At 39.1% G+C, this 18,406-nt stretch overlaps 1 protein-coding gene across 3 annotated transcripts in view; it reads left to right on the forward strand.

Moving 5' to 3' along the window:
* The window catches only part of spop (speckle type BTB/POZ protein), a 134,420-nt gene that overhangs the window by 92,103 nt on the left and 23,911 nt on the right, over positions 1-18,406 (forward strand). For all 3 annotated transcript variants that reach the window (XM_022665072.2, XM_022665073.2, XM_049468200.1), the window contains one exon: positions 625-752. In XM_022665072.2, the coding sequence (XP_022520793.1) occupies positions 625-752 (128 nt within the window). The remainder of the gene's footprint in view (positions 1-624; positions 753-18,406) is intronic.

Raw genomic sequence — 18,406 nt, forward strand, 5'->3', positions numbered from 1 at the left:
ACATCACGGCCAGTTTTCTTAACTATGTCCCAAGACTTTGGCATGTCAGCGTATGATAAAGGTATAAAAAGAACCTTCACTTGGGGGCGCTGAGTGGTCCAAATCGGGTCTAAATCACTGTCACTATGATCGGGAGATTGATGGTTCGAATCCTAGTCATGCAGCTTGCCATCAGCTGCTGGAGCCCTAAGAGAGCACAATTGGCCTTGTTCTCTCTGGGTGGGTAGATGGTGCTCTTACAACCCATCACTCCAAAGGGTGATGCTGATTAGCACAAGGCTGCGTCTGTGAGCTGATGTATCAGAACCAAGTCGCTGCGCTTTCCTCTGAATGCAATGTGATGCTAATTGGCAATGCTGCGTTAGGCAGAGGCTAACTGTCGAAGGAGGCTTGTCCTAGTTTTTATGTTGTGGCATCTGTAGTGATGGGGAACAACTGGCTTAGCTAAATAAGGAGAAAATGGTGGATTTTTTTCTTAAATAAATTTAAAAGAACTTCCCTAAATTTGGAGCTTTTGATTGGTTTGTTCAGCTTTTAGTCTCTTTAGATATTCTTACTGAGTGACCTCAGGATGATAAACTAAAGCCGTTATTCATGTACTTTTTCTGTTGTGGTTGTTTGCAGAGAGTCAGCGAGCCTATCGCTTTGTTCAGGGCAAAGACTGGGGTTTCAAAAAGTTCATAAGGCGGGACTTCCTGCTGGACGAGGCCAATGGGCTACTGCCGGACGACAAACTGACACTCTTCTGTGAGGTAAGTTCCTGTCTTCCTGTGATTGGCGTATAATGAACACTTATGCACAATGGGGTGTTTTGTGGAGTTCCACATTCATGTCTTTTAAAGGGCCTCATTTTACCGATCTATAGGTGAGCCATCAACAATGCACGGCGCAGCTTGATTTAGGGCATGTCTGTGTGTCTTTGCTATCGTAACGACGGGAAAAGTACACCTTGCACAGCTCGAACCGTGCAAAAGGCATGTGCTGATTCTCTTAAATAATCATGGGTGTGTTTTGGGCGTAACGTGAAATTTACCCTTTACCATTTCCTTTAAGAGCCAGGTGACTTTGGCAGATTGATATTTTAATGGCGCAGCGCTTCTGTTCATCTCAGTAGAGATGAACAGTATAGAAGTTTTGTTTGTGCACTGCTGCATTCCCTTGTGTGGTTGTACGCTCTCTGAGAGCGCACGGCACACCTGTGTTGCCAAGATAGCAATGAACGTCTGACTTGACTGTAATCAGGGGTTTTATCAGTCAGTGGCGCACCTGTGTTTTCAGTTGCCAAGATAGCAATACACCAGATTTCAGTTTACCTGAACACACCTCATGTCCAGACCACTAATCCCATCAGTGTAGATATATTTACAGGCTCTTTCATAATTTAAACGACGAAAACGCAAGGCGTGAAAATAGACTGTTGGGCGGGGTGCAAGATGGCAATGAGCACTGCAATGATTTTCTCAGGGTGTAAGATAGCACCCAAAGTCTTGACCTTTTAAGTAAACTGATATTTTTTTGTTGTTTCAGTTCTTTTAGAAAGATTGTTCTTTAGAAAGCTTGTAGTTGAAGGCCTTTTTTTATTTACTGTAAATGTAAAGTAAATACATAATTTGGAAAAAAAAACATGCATGCAGTTTCACTGTCCTTGGAACTTTTTGAGAATTTGTAAGATTTCATACAGGTATTTTAAGGTGAAGATCTTCTTTTGCTGGTCTTTTTTATAGCTATGTTGTTTTGTAGTATTTTGGTGCTGGAAGGGCATTGTCTGTTTAGATTTGAAGTGTGGAAAGGGATTTCTGTGCCACACAGCTCACAGTTATTCTGTAGAAAATGCTACAGGAGTCTTAAGATTTGGAGAAATATATATATAGATGATTTATTTGTAAAATCATGTGATTTATTTGTACGTTTTTTTAGTTGTTTAATGTAGAGTTTCGTAGTAATGTAGAACTGGAAAGGTGAACGCTGGGATTTTATATTATTAATGTGCACAGAATAAGTCCCCAGAAGGATGTGGTTTAAAAAAATATATAAAAAATTGTTTTTTTTAGTCAGCCTCAGTCTTTTGATTCTGGTATGTGATACCAAAGCAACCATCTCGAAAGACCATAGAACACACTTATAGAAACAAGCTGGGATACTATGCTGTGCTGTAGAACAATATATGTATTTTTGCTTTCTCTTTTTTCTCTTTCAAAATTTCCATTTTATATTTGTTTATAGACTTTTTACGCTTGTCATCCATTAAATATTAATTAATTGCATATATATATGTTTGTTCTCTGGGTCAGTACTGGGCAGTGGTGGCTCAGCGATTAGATCAGGTCATTGATGAGAAGGTTGTGGGTTCGATGCCCAGGTTTGGCGTCCCCTGATGGCAGGCTTCACTGTTGTGCACTTGAGCAAGACCACACCTGATTCAGCTGGCTTGTCTTGTACTTGTACATGTACATGTCTTGTACATGTCTTGTACTTGTCTCGTCTTGTACTTGCACTTGTGTTGTACTGGTACTTGTGTTGTACTTGTACTTGTCTTGTACTTGCCTTTACTTGTCTTGTACTTGTACATGTCTTGTACATGTCTTGTACTTGTACTTGTCTTGTTCTAGTACTTGTATTTGTACTTGTCTTGTACTTGTACTTGCCTTACTTGTCTTGTGCTTGTACTTGTACTTTTTCCTGTACTTGTACTTTTTCCTGTACTTGTACTTGTACTTGTCTTGTACTTTTACTTGTACTTGTCTTGAACTTTTACTTGTACTTGCCTTTGTCTTGAACTTGTACTTGTACCTGTCTTGAACTTTTACTTGTACTTATCTTAAACTTGTACTTGTCTTGTACTTTTACTTGTGCTTGTCTTGAACGTTTACTTGTACTTGTCTTGAACTTGTACTTGTCTTGAACTTTTACTTGTACTTATCTTGAACTTTTACTTGTACTTGTCTTGAACTTTTACTTGTACTTGTACTTCTCTTGAACTTGTACTTGTCTTGTCTTGTACTTGATAAAAACTAACATTGAATATAGTCACTATACAGAATATAGTCAATACTTAGAGGTGTATTTTGTGATACTACCACCACCATGCTTCACTGTAGTTATGGCTGGTCTTTGCAGGATATGCATTGCATTTATACAAAGTTCCATTCTACTTATACTTGTACGAGGCTTGGATTATTAACTCATATGTTAAAGGCAAAAAGGTCAAAGACACTGTTGTTGGTTGTGTGTTCTCATGTATGTATCAATTTCTCCAAGACCTTGAAGAGAAAACTTGTTGATTTAATAGATGTCAATGGCTAACCTACTTCAGAATCTTTGTATTGACTGTGAAGCATGCTGGAGTATTGCTGACTGAAAGCCTTTGGAGTGTGTGCTTAGCCAGAGGATGGAAGATGTGATAGAAGCGGTTTCTTTTTATATATATGGTACCATATAGATTTGCTAGTAAGTGAAAAGTGAGTTAATAGTAGTGAAATTGACCCCATTGAAACTCAGTGCTTTTAGATACTTCCTGATAGCTTTACCTGGACAGTAGAAAAGGGGACTCCAACAATGTTTTTTGATAAGAAAAAAAAAAAAAGAATGGGCAGGGGTTTCACTATTTTTGTCCATGTAGTGTATTTAGCTTTTTAATGCAGAGTACCTCAGTAGAGCATCTGAGGAAGCTGGTGGTAGATCAATACTCCTCTTCTATTCTGTATGAAAGCAGGCCAGGTTGGATTTCAGACTTTTTGCCCTTCTTTCCTCTCCTCGTGTTTTTGTGGAGTAGGTTAAAGCGTGCGGCGGCTATGCGCGCTATGCTAATGCGCTAGCTGTAATGCTATGCAGTGATTAATGTTTAACGCACGCGCCACGGAGCTGGCTGTTTCAAACTAGCCTAATGAAGCCTGCAGGCACACAGCAGAAGGCTCTCTCACTTTCTCTCTCTCAATCTCTCTCTCTCTGTGTTGCTCTCTCTCTCTCTCTCTCTCTCTCCCTTTTTTGGACGAGAAGAAGAAGAAGGAGGGAGGAAAAGGCAAGAAGAATGAGGTCTCGTTTTAAGTGTTTCCAATCTGGGTCCCATTACGTCATAGGGACCCAAACATGTCCTCAGCTCCTCCTTTTTCATGGTGTGTGTGTGTGTGTGTGTGTTTACTGTGCAGTGTTTGTTAGTGTCCTGGCTCTGCTTTCTTCCAGATGGATTGCTGCTTCTTGAGAGAGAGAAAAAGAGAGAGAGAGATTGAGAAAAAAAGAGCAAAAGGATCTCCTTTCTCATTTCTTTTATTTTCTTGACTCTTGAAAAGCTTGTACTTAACCTGACTCTTTCTTTCTTGCTTTCTTGCAAAGAAAATGAGCACTTTCTGTTTTTAGCCAAATAAGGGAAAGATCTGAAAAATCAATACTAAAAAATGCCCAGTTAATTTTAAGTCATATTGCAGTGTTTCCTCTAGTTTTAGGATTTGTTTCAGCAGTGGTGGCAGGCCCACACTCCTGGTTCAGTGTTCAGTGTTTCATGTAGCTGGAAGTTAATGTGAAGGCTCACAGTTCCTCTTTATTACTGTATTTTGGAACTGTCTCTTCTCTTCTCATCTATGTCATATTTTGGCTTTTGGTGGCTGAGGTTTTAATAGGAGCCTTCGAATCTCTTGATTTTCTCACTCTCTTTCTCACTGATGCTTTAACACACTCATATACTTTCTTTTTTTCCTTTTTTTTTTACCACCTGTTGGTTTTTAACACATTCACTCTGTCTCGCTCTCTGTTGCTCTGTCTGCTAGGGCTGCGCAATCTATCGTTTAAGCATCATCATCGCGATGCATCGCAGATGGTGCAATGTCACTTAAAGCAATTAAATCAAACACATCATGTTGCAATGTTTAATTCTTCACACAAGAAGTATATACACAGCGCTGTCTCTGTGTCTGTGTGAGTGACAGGCTGCTGCTGCCTGAGAAGCGCAAGGGAAAAGGGCAAAACGAGGGGAGGGGGCAGGAGTAAACACGAGGTAACTGTGTGGCCTCCATCCACATGGTTGGGCACGTGCTTGTTGTAAACGCACATGTTGAAAAGCTGTGCACCTCAGTCCAGCGCAGTTTTGTGGTGCAGATATTTCCAGTTACAGCTGAATTCACACTCTTAATCCCAGAAAAAACGTTCTTATTTACCTTCTTAAAAGCCATTTAAATGCCTGATTAAAGGGTCGATTCGTGTTCTTTGGCTGTTTTGCTCAGGTTTTGAGTTGAGCTCGGAGCTGACTCAGACTCAGCTCAATGCTGAGGTTTTGAGTTGAACTCGGAGCTGACTCAGACTCAGCTCATGATTGGTCCGGATGCGAGACAGCGAGCGGGTGGGGGCGGGGCTGGTGACATCATGGGCCCTGCATTGTTTAATATTGCGATATATATTTTCAAGAAAGGAACATATTGTCAATGTAAAATGTTTCTAATATCATGCAGCCCTATTGTCTACTCTTGGGTTTATTCTTCTCAGTGATTGTCTGTATGCAAATTCACACACAAACCTGCTTTGGAATCACAACTACTCTCACTCTTGCTCAGTCCTTCTCTACTTTTCCTTTCTTCTTCTTTCTCTCTGTCATTTCTTCTGTCTCTCAATCTTTTCCTTTCTCCTTCTTTTGCTGTCTCAATCTTTCTGTTCCTTTTCTTCTTTCTTTTACTCTTACACTTTTCCTTCTTATTTCTCTCTTAACTCTCTCTTAACTTTTCTCTGAACTTGTTCCTTCTTTCCATTTTTCTTCTATGTTTCTGTCTTCAGACCTTTGCTTTCTTTGTCCTCACTCTCTCTTTCTCTCATTCTCTTCCTTTCATTGGTTCTTACATTTTAGTTTCATTCATTCTCAGTGGTTTCTTCTGTATGTCTGAAACATTTCGTCTTCTATAGATGTTTTTGTGTGTGTGTGTATGTGTGTATGTGTGTATGTGTGTATGTGTGTATGTGTGTGTGTGTGTGTGTGTGTGTGTGTAGTGCACGCATATGTGTCCCAGAGCCTCCTGAAGGTATTTAATGAGGAGAAAGTTCCCATTAAAGGTGCTGTGCTGGATGTCATTACACACAGAGTGAGAGAGATGGAGGGATGAAAATAGGCAAGAGGCAGACGGTCCCTGATCTCTCTCTCTTCTCTCCTCTTCTTTTCTTTTTTATCTGCTTTCTTCATGATATGCCCCGTGGTTGTTGTAGTTGTATGACCTGCGTCTCTATTACTATTCCCCTTTTCTTTCTTTCTTTCTTTCTTTCTTTCTTTCTTTCTTTCTTTCTTTCTTTCTTTCTTTCTTTCTTTCTTTCTTTCTTTCTTTCTTTCTTTCTTTCTTTCTTTCTTTCTTTCTTTCTTTCTTAGCAATGTCCCCCTCACTCTCTCACACTTGTTCTCTCACTTTCTCTCTCTCTTTCTCTTTCTCTCAAGTCCCTTCTCTCTCTGTTCCCTGCTGTTTCTGCAGGTACATGACTGTAAATGAACAATGTCCCCTTCACTTTCTCACACTCGTTCTCTCACACTCTCTCTCTTTCTCTCTCTCTCTCTCTCTCTCTTGCTCTTTTGCTCTCTTTCTCTTTTCAGTCCCTTCTTTCTCTATCCTCTGTTGTTTCTTCTACTTCGACAGGTACATGACCGTAAATGAGCGATGTAACCCTCACTCTCTTACTTTATCTCTCACACTTTCTCTCACAATCTCTCTCTTTCTCTTTTTACCATTTCTCTCTCTCTCTCTCTCTCTCTCTCTCTCTCTCTCTCTCTCTCTCTCTGTCCCCTTGCTTCTAAATGTACATGACCGTAAATGAGCAGTATCCCTCTCACTCTCTCCCTCTCTTTCTCTCTCTCACACTTTCTCTCCCTCTCTTTCTCTTTTAAGTCCCTTCTCTCTGTGTCCCCTGTTGTTTCTTCCACTTCGGCAAGTACATGACCGTAAATGAGCAGTGTCCTCCTCACTCTCTCACACTCGTTTTCTCACTCTTTCTCTCTCTCTCTCTCTCTCTCTCTCTCTCTCTCTCTCTCTCTCTTTCTTTATCTGACAGCCCCCATCTTTCATTCACTGGGGCCATATGCCACACTGATGTCTCAGAGAACTACTACAGCTGCAACATCTGCTACACACACACACACACACACACACACACACACACACACACACACAGTTTGGAGCTTGGAGCAGGTAGTTAGTTAGAGAGAGAGAAGTGCTATACCTGCAGCATCTGCTATAGACCCAGCATGATGCAGGGAGGTGAGGGGGAGAGGGGGGGAGGCTGCTTATTGGCTGCATGATGAAGGGCTGCAAAAGATACATTTAATGAGAAAAAGAGTGAAAGAGAGAGAGAGACAGAAGTAACCTTGAATTGAGTGTTATTTTGCTTTTCTTATTCAGTTCCCTCGGCTGCAGCTGCTGTGTGGTGGGGGGTGGGGGGTGGGGGTGGGGGTGAACTGACCACAGCTACTGCACTGACACTTTTACCCCTTATGAGCTAGAGCTGCAACTAATAACTATTTTAGTAGTCTACTAATCTGATTATTTTTTCGATTAGTCGATAAGTCATCGATTATTTATGCCATGTCCTCCACCTCTAAAAACAATAGAAACAGCTGAACCTGATATTTTAAAAGGTGTTTAAATGTATAGATGTTGTTTGAACGTGTAAATTGCTGATATTTAGTGATTAAATATGTGATCTGTTGTGAAAACAGATCTCTTTTGAAAACTCTTTTGAGTAAGTTGAGTGTAAACTGTGAGTGAGCCATTTCCCCTTTTATCTCCCTTTGCACTTCTGTTCTGCAGCACTTTGTGTAATGCTGTTCTGTTACAAATTAACGATTAGTCGACAGTGAAATTTATAGTCGACAAATTTAATTAATCGACATTGTCGATTATATCAACTAATCGTTGCAGCCCTATTATGAGTTATTTCCATGTTATTTCATGTTAACATTATATTCTAGTTAAATAACTACTATATAATATATAATATCGTTAAATGAGTACTTTAATCCTGCCCTAACTGCTGGTGTTCTGATCTGGAGAATTTGATCTCACAAACAACAGTCACAGTCAGTCACTCATAGTAGTGATATTACACTACTGTATGTATATATACGTATATATTTATATATATATATATATATATATATATATATATATATATATATATATATATATATATGTATGTATATGTATCAAAAATACACTACCGCATCAAAAACATTTTTTTTAAATAATTGCATATATGATATATTATATTGCACACTCCTAATTGAGATATTAATATTAAATAACAATATATAAAAAATACAATAATTTCATCAGATTCTTAACAGAAGTCAATGATCCAGAATGTCATGATACTCCATAATAATATCCATACTGAACAGTTATAGTCTCTAGTAGATATATAATGGCAAATAAAATGAGAACAGTGTGAAATTTTTTTGCTAAAAACAGCAAAAAAAAAAGTAGTACACTTATGTGATAATTAGGGGTGGGTGATATTTGGGCACGATATTTCAGGGTATAATATCGTTCATCATAAACAAAAATGATGACTCTATTATTGCGTACAATAAGATATGGCACACCCCTAGTGGAATGATTTATATAGAAATGCTTCTATATAAAAGACGCCCCACTATAATAATGCCATCCCGGGACAGTGTGTTGACGGGTGCAGCGCACCCCAGCTCCTCTGCTCCGATTTGTTCCTTTCTGTTCTTCAGCTTTTTGAGCGCGCTCGTTTGAACACAGCCTCCGAGGCTCACAGCGATCAGCTTCTGTCTGTCTGATCCTCATTCTGAGGAGGAGAAACAGATGATTTAACAGAAAAAAGAGAAAAGCACTCCAAATGCTTCCACAGGTTTAATGTGATGCGTGTCTGCTGATGATCCCATAGAGAAAGAGAGAGAAAGAGAGAGGGATTCGGGTTGTTGTTTGTGGTCAGAGCCAGACTTTGAACAGCTTGAGTGGAAATGATGCGTAAAAGATCCCTCTGTGTGTGTAGACTGAATAAGAATGGCTTTTCCAACACATCAGCAATGCTTCAAATATCAGCATCCTGGCTTCATCACTCTCTCTCTCTCTCTCTCTCTCTCTCTCTCTCTCTCTCTCGTTCTTTCTCTTTCTTGCTCTATAACTTGTTTGCTCACTCATTCCCTCCTGTTTTTTTCCTTTCCCTTTAACCCTAAACACTACAGATCAGTGGTAGGTCAATGATATTAACATTCTACTATTCTACATTTCTGTTTCTCAAGCAAATACTTCTGCTTTTCTTTCTTATTTTTCAATCAAATCTTATACAACAGTGTCCCACTGTCATTAAAGGCCAATTTATCCACTCGGTAATACATTGAGGGTAATCTGTCCTTTTCAATGCAGCCGAGCCGAGCATACACAACATTAAAGCGACTGAAAAATAAAAATTAATAAATTATAAAAACAAGCAAACAATTCAAGACTTAATTAAGAAGAAATAAAAATAATTCAGAATAGAAGGATATGCTGACAGGCTCAAATGTAAAGCAATAAAACTAAGAGATAAATAATTTGAATAATAAAATATAAACACAATTAAAGAAATAAAGCATTAAAATACCACCACAATTATAATAAAGTAAATGATGGAACTAAAATAAATATTATTAATACATTAATAAAGTATAAGAATATATAAAAAATAAAAGACGAAAAATTAAATAAAAAGGTAAAAGGCCAAAAGTAAAACCAGTAATAAAATAAATTAAAAGGTTGAAATGAATAAAATAAATAAAATAAAAGGGCTTAAAGGTAAAACATATAAAATTAAATCAATCAAAAATATATATTAAAACAAATAAAAAGGTAAAGAAAAAAACTCAGCTAAAACAGTTACAGAATGTCTGAAGGTGGTTAGATATTAAAAGTTTAAAATGATGTAGTGAGTTTTAGAGTTTCCTGTAGTGAATTGGAACACAACCTTAATCATTCTTTAGTCTATGTTCACAAAAATCAGATAAAAGTGTCCCAAATCCAGTCATTACATGTAACACAGATTTGGGGGGTGCCGAGTGGTCCAGCCTAAGTGGTCTAAAGCGCTGGCACTATGATCGCTGGTTCGAATCCCGGTCATGCAGCTTGCCATCATCTGCCAGAGCCTGAGAGAGCACACTTGGCCTTGCTCTTTCTGGGTGGGTACAGTAGATGGCGCTCTTTCCCCTCATCACTCCTAGAGTGATGTCGATCAGCACAAGTCTGCGTCCGTGAGCTGATGTATCGGAACATCAGAGTTGCTGCACTTTACTAGTGTCATATAATGTGCCTTATAATCCGGTGCGCCTTATGTATGAAAAAAGAGCAGAAAATAGACGTTTATTGATGGTGCACCTTATAAAGCAAAAATACGGTATATAGATCATCTATATCAGGGGTGTCCAAACTTTTTTTGTTGGGGGCCAGAAGGAGAAATATATTTGAAGTCACGGGCCAAAGACTCAATAATGAAACAAATAATGAAATATACCACTTTAAATAATACATTTTCCTGATTACTTTCATTTTTACACATCATTTTACTTGACTTACTACCTTTATCTTTGACAGTGTTGTGTAAACTAAGATTTTTCAAATTGATGTTTAATTTCATGATGTCTCTTAATATTAAACTCCTTAATTACGGCAACTTTTAGACTCTTTTGCTATTTTTCTGCGCTAGAACTGCGCACTCTCTCTGCTTTTAGACTCTTTGGCCCGTTTTTCTGCGCTAGAAATGCGCACCCTCTCCGCTTTTAGACTCTTTGGCCATTTTTTTGTGCTAAAAATGCGCACCCTCTCTGCTTTTAGACTCTTTGGCCCGTTTTTCTGCGCTAAAACTTCACTCTCGCCGCTTTTAGACTCTTTGGCCCGTTTCTGACACCTAACTTTTAATCTCACATTATAAAAACCTGTTTAACAGCGGGCCAACTTTCATTCTATTTCTAAAATACCTCGCGGGCCGCTCCAAAAAAGGAAACAGGCCACAAATGGCCCGCGGGCCGTAGTTTGGACACCCCTGATCTATATAAACCTCTCCGTGAGTGTACAGTATATTGTAAAGACACTTATATGACCCCATGTTCTGGTGAATATAATAAACCCAACTGTGTGTTGGTTAGTTATTCAGAGAAAGTCTCCTCATGCATTATAAGCAGCTACTTGGGAAGGTAGTCGATTAGCTACACACACATCAGTAAGTTGTGCTTGTTTGTGTTTCTTTGCTTTTCCAAGCCCTCATTACTTTGTGTGGAGTGAAAAAGCATCTTCTGATGAGGCTAATTTGGTTAATTCTGTAGTGTGCGCGCCTGTTTGCGTATTCATATATATATAGAAATGTGTTTGTGTTTGATGCGAGCGCTGTTTGTACAGCTAAATGAAACAGTAAAGGAATAAATACCAGCTCTCCCCTGAGTTAATGAACTTATTGGATTTGATTTGTGTTCTTTCTTTTGGCACTATTTCACGCTTGGCCACTCTCTCCACATCTATAAACAAAGCGCACAAACAGACGCCCCGGAAAGGCCGCCGCTCGCGCCGCAGATCCGTTAATGAATGAATAAAGTAGAGGGAGTCTAATGCAGAGTTTATGAGGTGTTTTTCTTCCTCGCCGCAGAACGGCAGGCTTTTATTACAGTAGCTCACGGCAAAGTGGTCCATGTGGCGGAAAGAGAGCGGGGCGTCTGGAGCTTTAACAAAATAACGGGCTGGCAGGAAGGATCGGAGGGGTTACGCTCCTACTGACGCATCGTTTAAACTGGAAGCCCTCCGGCCGAGATTTTCCAGACTCAGATTAGCTTTAGATGCTGAACGCGTTACGCTGTCAGTGGGGAGTCTCCATAGGCAGATGTTTTAGCCTGGGACTAGATTTGATCTCTTCCTGGAGGGGGAGATGTTCATGGAGTTGTAACACTCTGCTGATCAGATCAGGAGTTTAACTTGTAACACTTGTAACTTTTGTTTTGGGAAGCCAGTCTGTGGCAGTTTGAGCATTTTTTGCATGTTAATCAATTGTCCAAATTGTTTTTTTTTTTCTTCTTGAAAAAGTTGTGATGCATTTGCACTGTATGTGGGGAAAAAAAAATTAACACCTGCTCATTGAATCTTTCTTCTGAAATCTGAAAAAGATGATGATTTACCGAAAAAAAATAGTGTTTAGAAAATGAAAATGGAAAAAAAAAACAAGTGCCCTATTTTAGTGATCTATAGTGCACCGTTCAATTGCAGATCACACAGCTGGATTTAGGACGTATCGATGTGCCTTTGGTAGGCATGAACTAATTCTCTTAATCAATAGGTGTGTTTTGGGCGTAACATGAAATAAACCAATCAGTGCGTCACTTGCCATTCCCTTTAAGAAGCATGTGAGCTCTGACTTTGGCACGTTGGTATCTTAACAGCGCTGTGCTTTTTGCGTCTCAGCAGAGGAAACTGATCTGCTTGTTTAGATCTGCTGTGAAGGTACGCCATCAGCTCATTTGAGGGAAGAGCAATGTAATTTTAATCTTTATTCTGTTTATTGTCGAGTTAAAATCGAGATTCTGATAAAATTCTGAGGATTGACTGTTGTCTAGGTTTATTTCAGTCAGTGGTGCACCTGTGTTTTCAACAATATGCGAGAAATTTATCTGAACACACTTTATTTTCAGACCTCCACGCCCATCAGTGTAGATCAGAGACTGTACAAAAAGTTGGACGCCATGTCGCCGTTCCCATTCATTCAATGAAAATGAAGCCAAAATCTTCCGCCATGTTGGCGATCCTGAAACCCGAGTCTGCGCAGTAGAGACCAGAGGATGGAGAAAGACTGTGGAGAGACAGCCTACTCATTTAAATAACCCCGCCCCTGAGGGCTGCCTCGCGGTCACAGACTGCAGAGCAAAGCTGAGCGGAGCTGAAGGTCTGTTATTGGTCCCGCCCATAACCAGCCCTTTTACAATAACCACACCTTTTTTGAATAGAGCTGAATAACTTTTTAGAAATTAATTCTGTGGGGATATAAAAATTTGACGATATAAGCAGAGGTTACACTAGCTGCTGCATTTAAATAATGGAGGTAGAATTACAGTATATTAGAAAAAAACGTGATTGAAAGTTGTCTGTTTTGCCATTGAAACCTATGGGGATGGGTGGAGTTACACAGCTTTCTGAAACCGAACAGCAGGGGGCGCCCGACCTGTGGAGGCTTCACTTTTGAGAGACGATGCTCTGTCCAGCTATACACAGTCTATGGTGTAGATTCATTCCTAAATTTAGACCCTCATTTAATGACTGTTGATGGGGTGTAAGATAGCAAAGAGCATTGCGACGCACATTGCACAGTGTGTGCAAAAGGATCCCTTAGTAATTCATACCCAACTCTACTTTAATTACTTTATTTTAAGTCAAGTTGCATAATTTCTGGGATTTGTTTAGCAGTGGCATCTATCTACAACTAAAACAACAAATGTTTGTTTGTCTGCTGGAGTATTTACAGTAAATGTTAACTATGTAAAGGTCATATTATACCTCTTTTTACACAAGTTAGAATGGGTCTATGGGCAATACAAAACATCTTTATGAAGTTCTCTACACAAAATCACTCTCACATAAAGAAATCTCTCCAGTCGTTTAAGATCTCTGTCACTTATATACAAATAAACTGTTGCTGGCCACGCCCCATGTTTACACTTAGCATTTACAGCATGTTAGTGTTAGCTTGTGCTAAATGGCAATGCCTGAACAAACTAGTTCTTATGCTTAACTCTGATAGAATCACAAAACTCAAACTCAAACTTGCCATGGACAGTAGGTACAGATCCCTCAGTCAGAAAAAGTCTGCTGGCTAATCCTGCTGTGTACAGCCTGAGGTTCTCAACAAGCAGAACGAAATTACATGAGATTTTTACTTTCTATTGTAAAGTTACTGTTTTGGAGATGCATGTTTTTCATTGGACAGTTACTACAGGGGTATACTTTACTAAAAATTAATTTTGATATAAAAATTAGTGATAGTCTCACTGTGACTGGGTGTGTTCTTCTTTCCTTCTGCTTAAGTTACTTTGGTGTGTACAGCATTTTTGCTTTTCCTCTCGTCCTTTCCTTCGCCCTCCCTTCATCCTCGCCGCTCGCCACTCTTCTGCAACTTACTAATGAGCGAGTGATGAATGTGTGCGCGCGTGTCCCCACGAGTGAGTGTGTGCGTGCATGTGTGTATCACAGCCTGTTTCCCACAGCTGCTTCCATTAATCACACTGCAGGGGGGAGCTGAGTTGACTGACCACACATGCACGCGTGTGCGCGCACACACACACACACTCAGACGGACACATGCACAGACGAATATATGTGTGTGTGTATATGCTTAACATTCATCATTTTCTCATTAGATTCTTATTATATGATTATGTCGTATATACATAAAATATGTGCATTAATATTAGGCCTGTCAAAGTTAAGCTGGTAATGATGTGTTAATGCAATGGACTGTTGATGGTCCTTTTTTTATTTAATGCTATTAGCGCATTTCCCTTTCTTAACCCTGACGTCCTGCTGCTTGTGTCGTATATTTCTGTAATAGAATTTGTAACTGTAGTCCTCTGTATTCTGTATTCTGTAAGTGTTTTTTAATGCAGTGCTTTCAGCAGATCACACTGGACCATGTTTGTATGAGTCCTATGAATAAATCAATGTGGGAAAAATAGCAAACATAACTGCTAAATGGAACTTTGTTTTCTTTTTAATAGCTTAGTGAAGTTTAGTGAAACAAAATGATGAGTATCACATATATCACATATATCACGTATGAGGTGATTATAAGGCGCATTTTAAAAAACACTATAAGGGAACTTATTCAGCAGGTTTGGGTAGCTAATGAAGTTAAGTAAAGCTAAGCTAAGTAAACAAAATGAGTCAAACAAGCGCTGGGTGCACATATTTCTCTCCTGAAAACTGTTTATTTAGGTGAGTAAAGTGCTTCCGTTTATTTACAGTAAGCTTGGATTCCTGAATCTCTCCAGCACTAAGGCTGTACACTGAGGAACCCTGAGTGCTACGGTAAGCCAAGACGATATCAGATAGTGGTTCGCCCCATTTAGCTTGTTTTAACATAGTAAACGTGCAGGCACCAGGTTGTGGGTTCGAAACCTGGGTTTCCACAATGGTGGGCTCCACTGTTGGGCCCTTGAGCAAGGCCCCACACCTGAATTTACTCACCTTTTAGTTGCCAGGTGTGAAAGATGTATTGTAGCAGGGAAATCAGTGAACTGTGCTGGATTCTGGCCCCATTGCCCACTCCTCGTATATATGCTTGTCTTGTCTTGTTCTTTGATAAAAAACTACCATTGAATGCATTCACAGCTTCAGTTTTTTGGGATGTGTGTTTTGGCATATTTCATATTTGTTAAAACATCAGGTGAAACACAATCTCGCAACAAGTTTCACAACTGCGTCACACTTAGATGGAGGTCTACCACATTTTTCGCAATTCGAATATAAATAAAATATTTTAAGTGCACCTTATAGTGCAAAAAATGCGGTATAAACTTTGGTCTAATAGCAAACCTCACTTACTGTCCCATGACATTTGGCATGTCAGTAAGTATGAACAGTCGTGACCTTAGAAAACCAGAATCTAATCTTTATTCAGTGTCTCTCCCTGCTGATATAATGCTGCTCAGAATGCAGTAGTCCTGACAGTGTGGAAGGACTGTAATTTCAGCATGATTGGAGGTTATCAAAGCTTATTTCAAAGGCAGCGTTTACTGTACTTTACCTAGCTTATTCCTCGTGTAAAGAAATGGGACTTTTTCTAATGTTAAAGGGGCACTAACCCCCCTGATTTTTGCTGACTTCACCCTCTGCTCAAATTTGAAAAAGGCTCAAAAAAGGAAGCTGTAGTTTGGGAGGGGCACTGGGTGATGTATGGGTTTAGAGGAAGGGCAGGAGGGAGAGCTGATTGTAATGTGCCTGCGTACCAAAGTACACAAAAACATCATTATATATATATATATATATATATATATATATATATATATATATATATATATATATATATATATATATATATATATATATTATAGTACAGTTAAACCAGAGAAGGCTCTTTTTTTACAGGTTAAAGTGTTTTTTAAAGGACTTTGGACTTGATAAAACACAGTGGATCAACACCAGCAGATGACATGTCTCTCCAAACCATCACTGATTGGAGGAAACTTCACAATAGACCTCAAGCAGTTTGGACTGTGTGTCTCTCCACTCTTCCTCCAGACTCTGCTTCCTTGATTTACAAATAAAATGCAAAAATTACTGATGATCAGTGATGGTTTGGAGAGACATGTCATCTGCTGGTGTTGATCCACTGGGTTATATCAAATACAAAGTCAGTGCAGTGTTTTCCCTAAAAATCATTTTACAGCACTTCATGCTTCCCTCTGCTGAAAATGAGGATTTCATTTTACAGCAGGACTTGGCACACTGCCCACACTGCTAAAAGTACCAATTGATCTTATATAACATTCAAATTTTCTGAGACACTTATTTTTGGCTTAACATTGGCTTAACATTGGCTATAAGTCATAATCATCAACAATAAAAGTAATAAACATTTAAAATAGATAACTATGTGTGTATTACATCTATATAATATATGAATTTCACATTTTAAACTGAATTACTGAAATTAAGTAACTTTTCAATGATGATCAGTTTTTTTTTAGATGCACCTGTAATGTTAGATTGTCAGTGTACTGGACCTGTAATGAAGGGCAAAGGTGATCTGGTTTCATCTGGAATAGTGTAATGTCTAATTTACACTGGATAGTGTTTTATTACATGTGGACCACCCATACCTTGATTTTTTAATTCAGAAGGGGCTGGATTATATGAAATAATAAAATAATACAATACACACTTTTTCCTTGTCATCAGTCTCTCTCTCTCTCTCTTTCTCTCTCTCGTTTTTTATGCCTCTGATCTTTTTACTCCTTTTAACAAATACCTCTCTCTCTCTCTTTCTTCCCTGAGGTGTACATTTAGTCCTCCATTAAGGACATACAAGGGTCCTTGACATTTAATTTCCTGTTTGCAGTGCACTTTTCCCCTCTGCCTGTGTTCCACTCTGTACTGCCTGCCTCTTTCTTCTGTGCCCGTGTGTCAGTACATTACACTCTGTGCAAGCATGTGTGTGTGTGTGTGTGTGTGTTTCCCAGTATGAAATGAATTGTTTGTGCTCCATGTTGTTTGATTGGCTAATATTTTAGATATTTTGTCAAAAAATAAAATAGAATTCATGTTATATTTCACTGACCCTAAATGGAGTTGATTTAGAACATGAAATGCTATGCTAACATTGGTAAGACAAACATTGGACGTTTAGCATCTCTGTAAGTGCTGTATTTTTTGGACTATAGGGCGCACTATCAATGAACGTCTACAGTATTTTCTGGTCTATTTTCATACATAAGGCACACTGGATTATTTTGCACATTAAGCAACACTATTAAGGATGTCTACTTCGAAGTGAGCAAGGGTGTTGCCATGTTTCCCTTCTGAAGTGAAAAAAACTGTAAAAAAAAATCGACAATCTACACAGATTTCTCTCCTGAAAAACATTTATTTGGGGGAGTAAAGTGCTTCTGTTTATTTACAGTAAGCTTAGATTCCCAGTATTTTGTATAAGGGTGAGTTTTCAGTAAAGTTTCTCCAGCACTAAGGCTGGGTGCAGCAGCATTAGCATTAGCCGCTAACCTCAGCACTAGCAGGACCTAAATGCTGCCCGATTGCGCTAGACTGAGGAACCGTAAGTGTAACGGTGATCCAGGGTGCTATCACCTAACAGTTTGTCCCACGTAGCTTGTCTTAGCATGGCCAAATATGCAGACTACAGTCCAATATACTCGCCTCTGAATGGCGAAAGAGCTAACGCTGTGGTTAGCGGCTAATGCTAATGCTAACCCTGCTGCACCCAGCCTTAGTGCTGGAGAAACTTAATTGAAAACTCACCCTTACAACTCTACATTTCAATCGAGTGGCTTAACAGCTCCTTAATAACTGACGGGTAGAATTTCATATATAAGGCGCAATGTCGATTTTTGAGAAATATTTTAAATACAGTAGATGCTAAAAATATCCCTAAATTATCTTAAGAATTCTCCAGATCTTTTATGCAAATTACTTAATGCTGTTTAGGGCTGTTATAGTCTGGACCAGCCTTTTTAAATAATTAACCAGCTGTTACATCAGCGCAAGTATATTTTATTTCTTGATGCACAATAGTAAAAGAGTACTAAAAACAGTATCCAATTTTAGTTAAACTGCCTAAACAGGCGTCTCCATTCTAGTTAATGCCAAAGATGTTTGATAGGGTTGAGGTCAGGACTCTGTGCAGGCCAGTCAGGTTCTTCCATACCACATTTGCCCAGCCACGCCTTTATGCCAGACCTTGC

The sequence above is a fragment of the Astyanax mexicanus genome, chromosome 19 (genome assembly GCF_023375975.1).
Source record: "Astyanax mexicanus isolate ESR-SI-001 chromosome 19, AstMex3_surface, whole genome shotgun sequence".
In the NCBI taxonomy this organism is placed as follows: Eukaryota; Metazoa; Chordata; class Actinopteri; order Characiformes; family Acestrorhamphidae; genus Astyanax; species Astyanax mexicanus.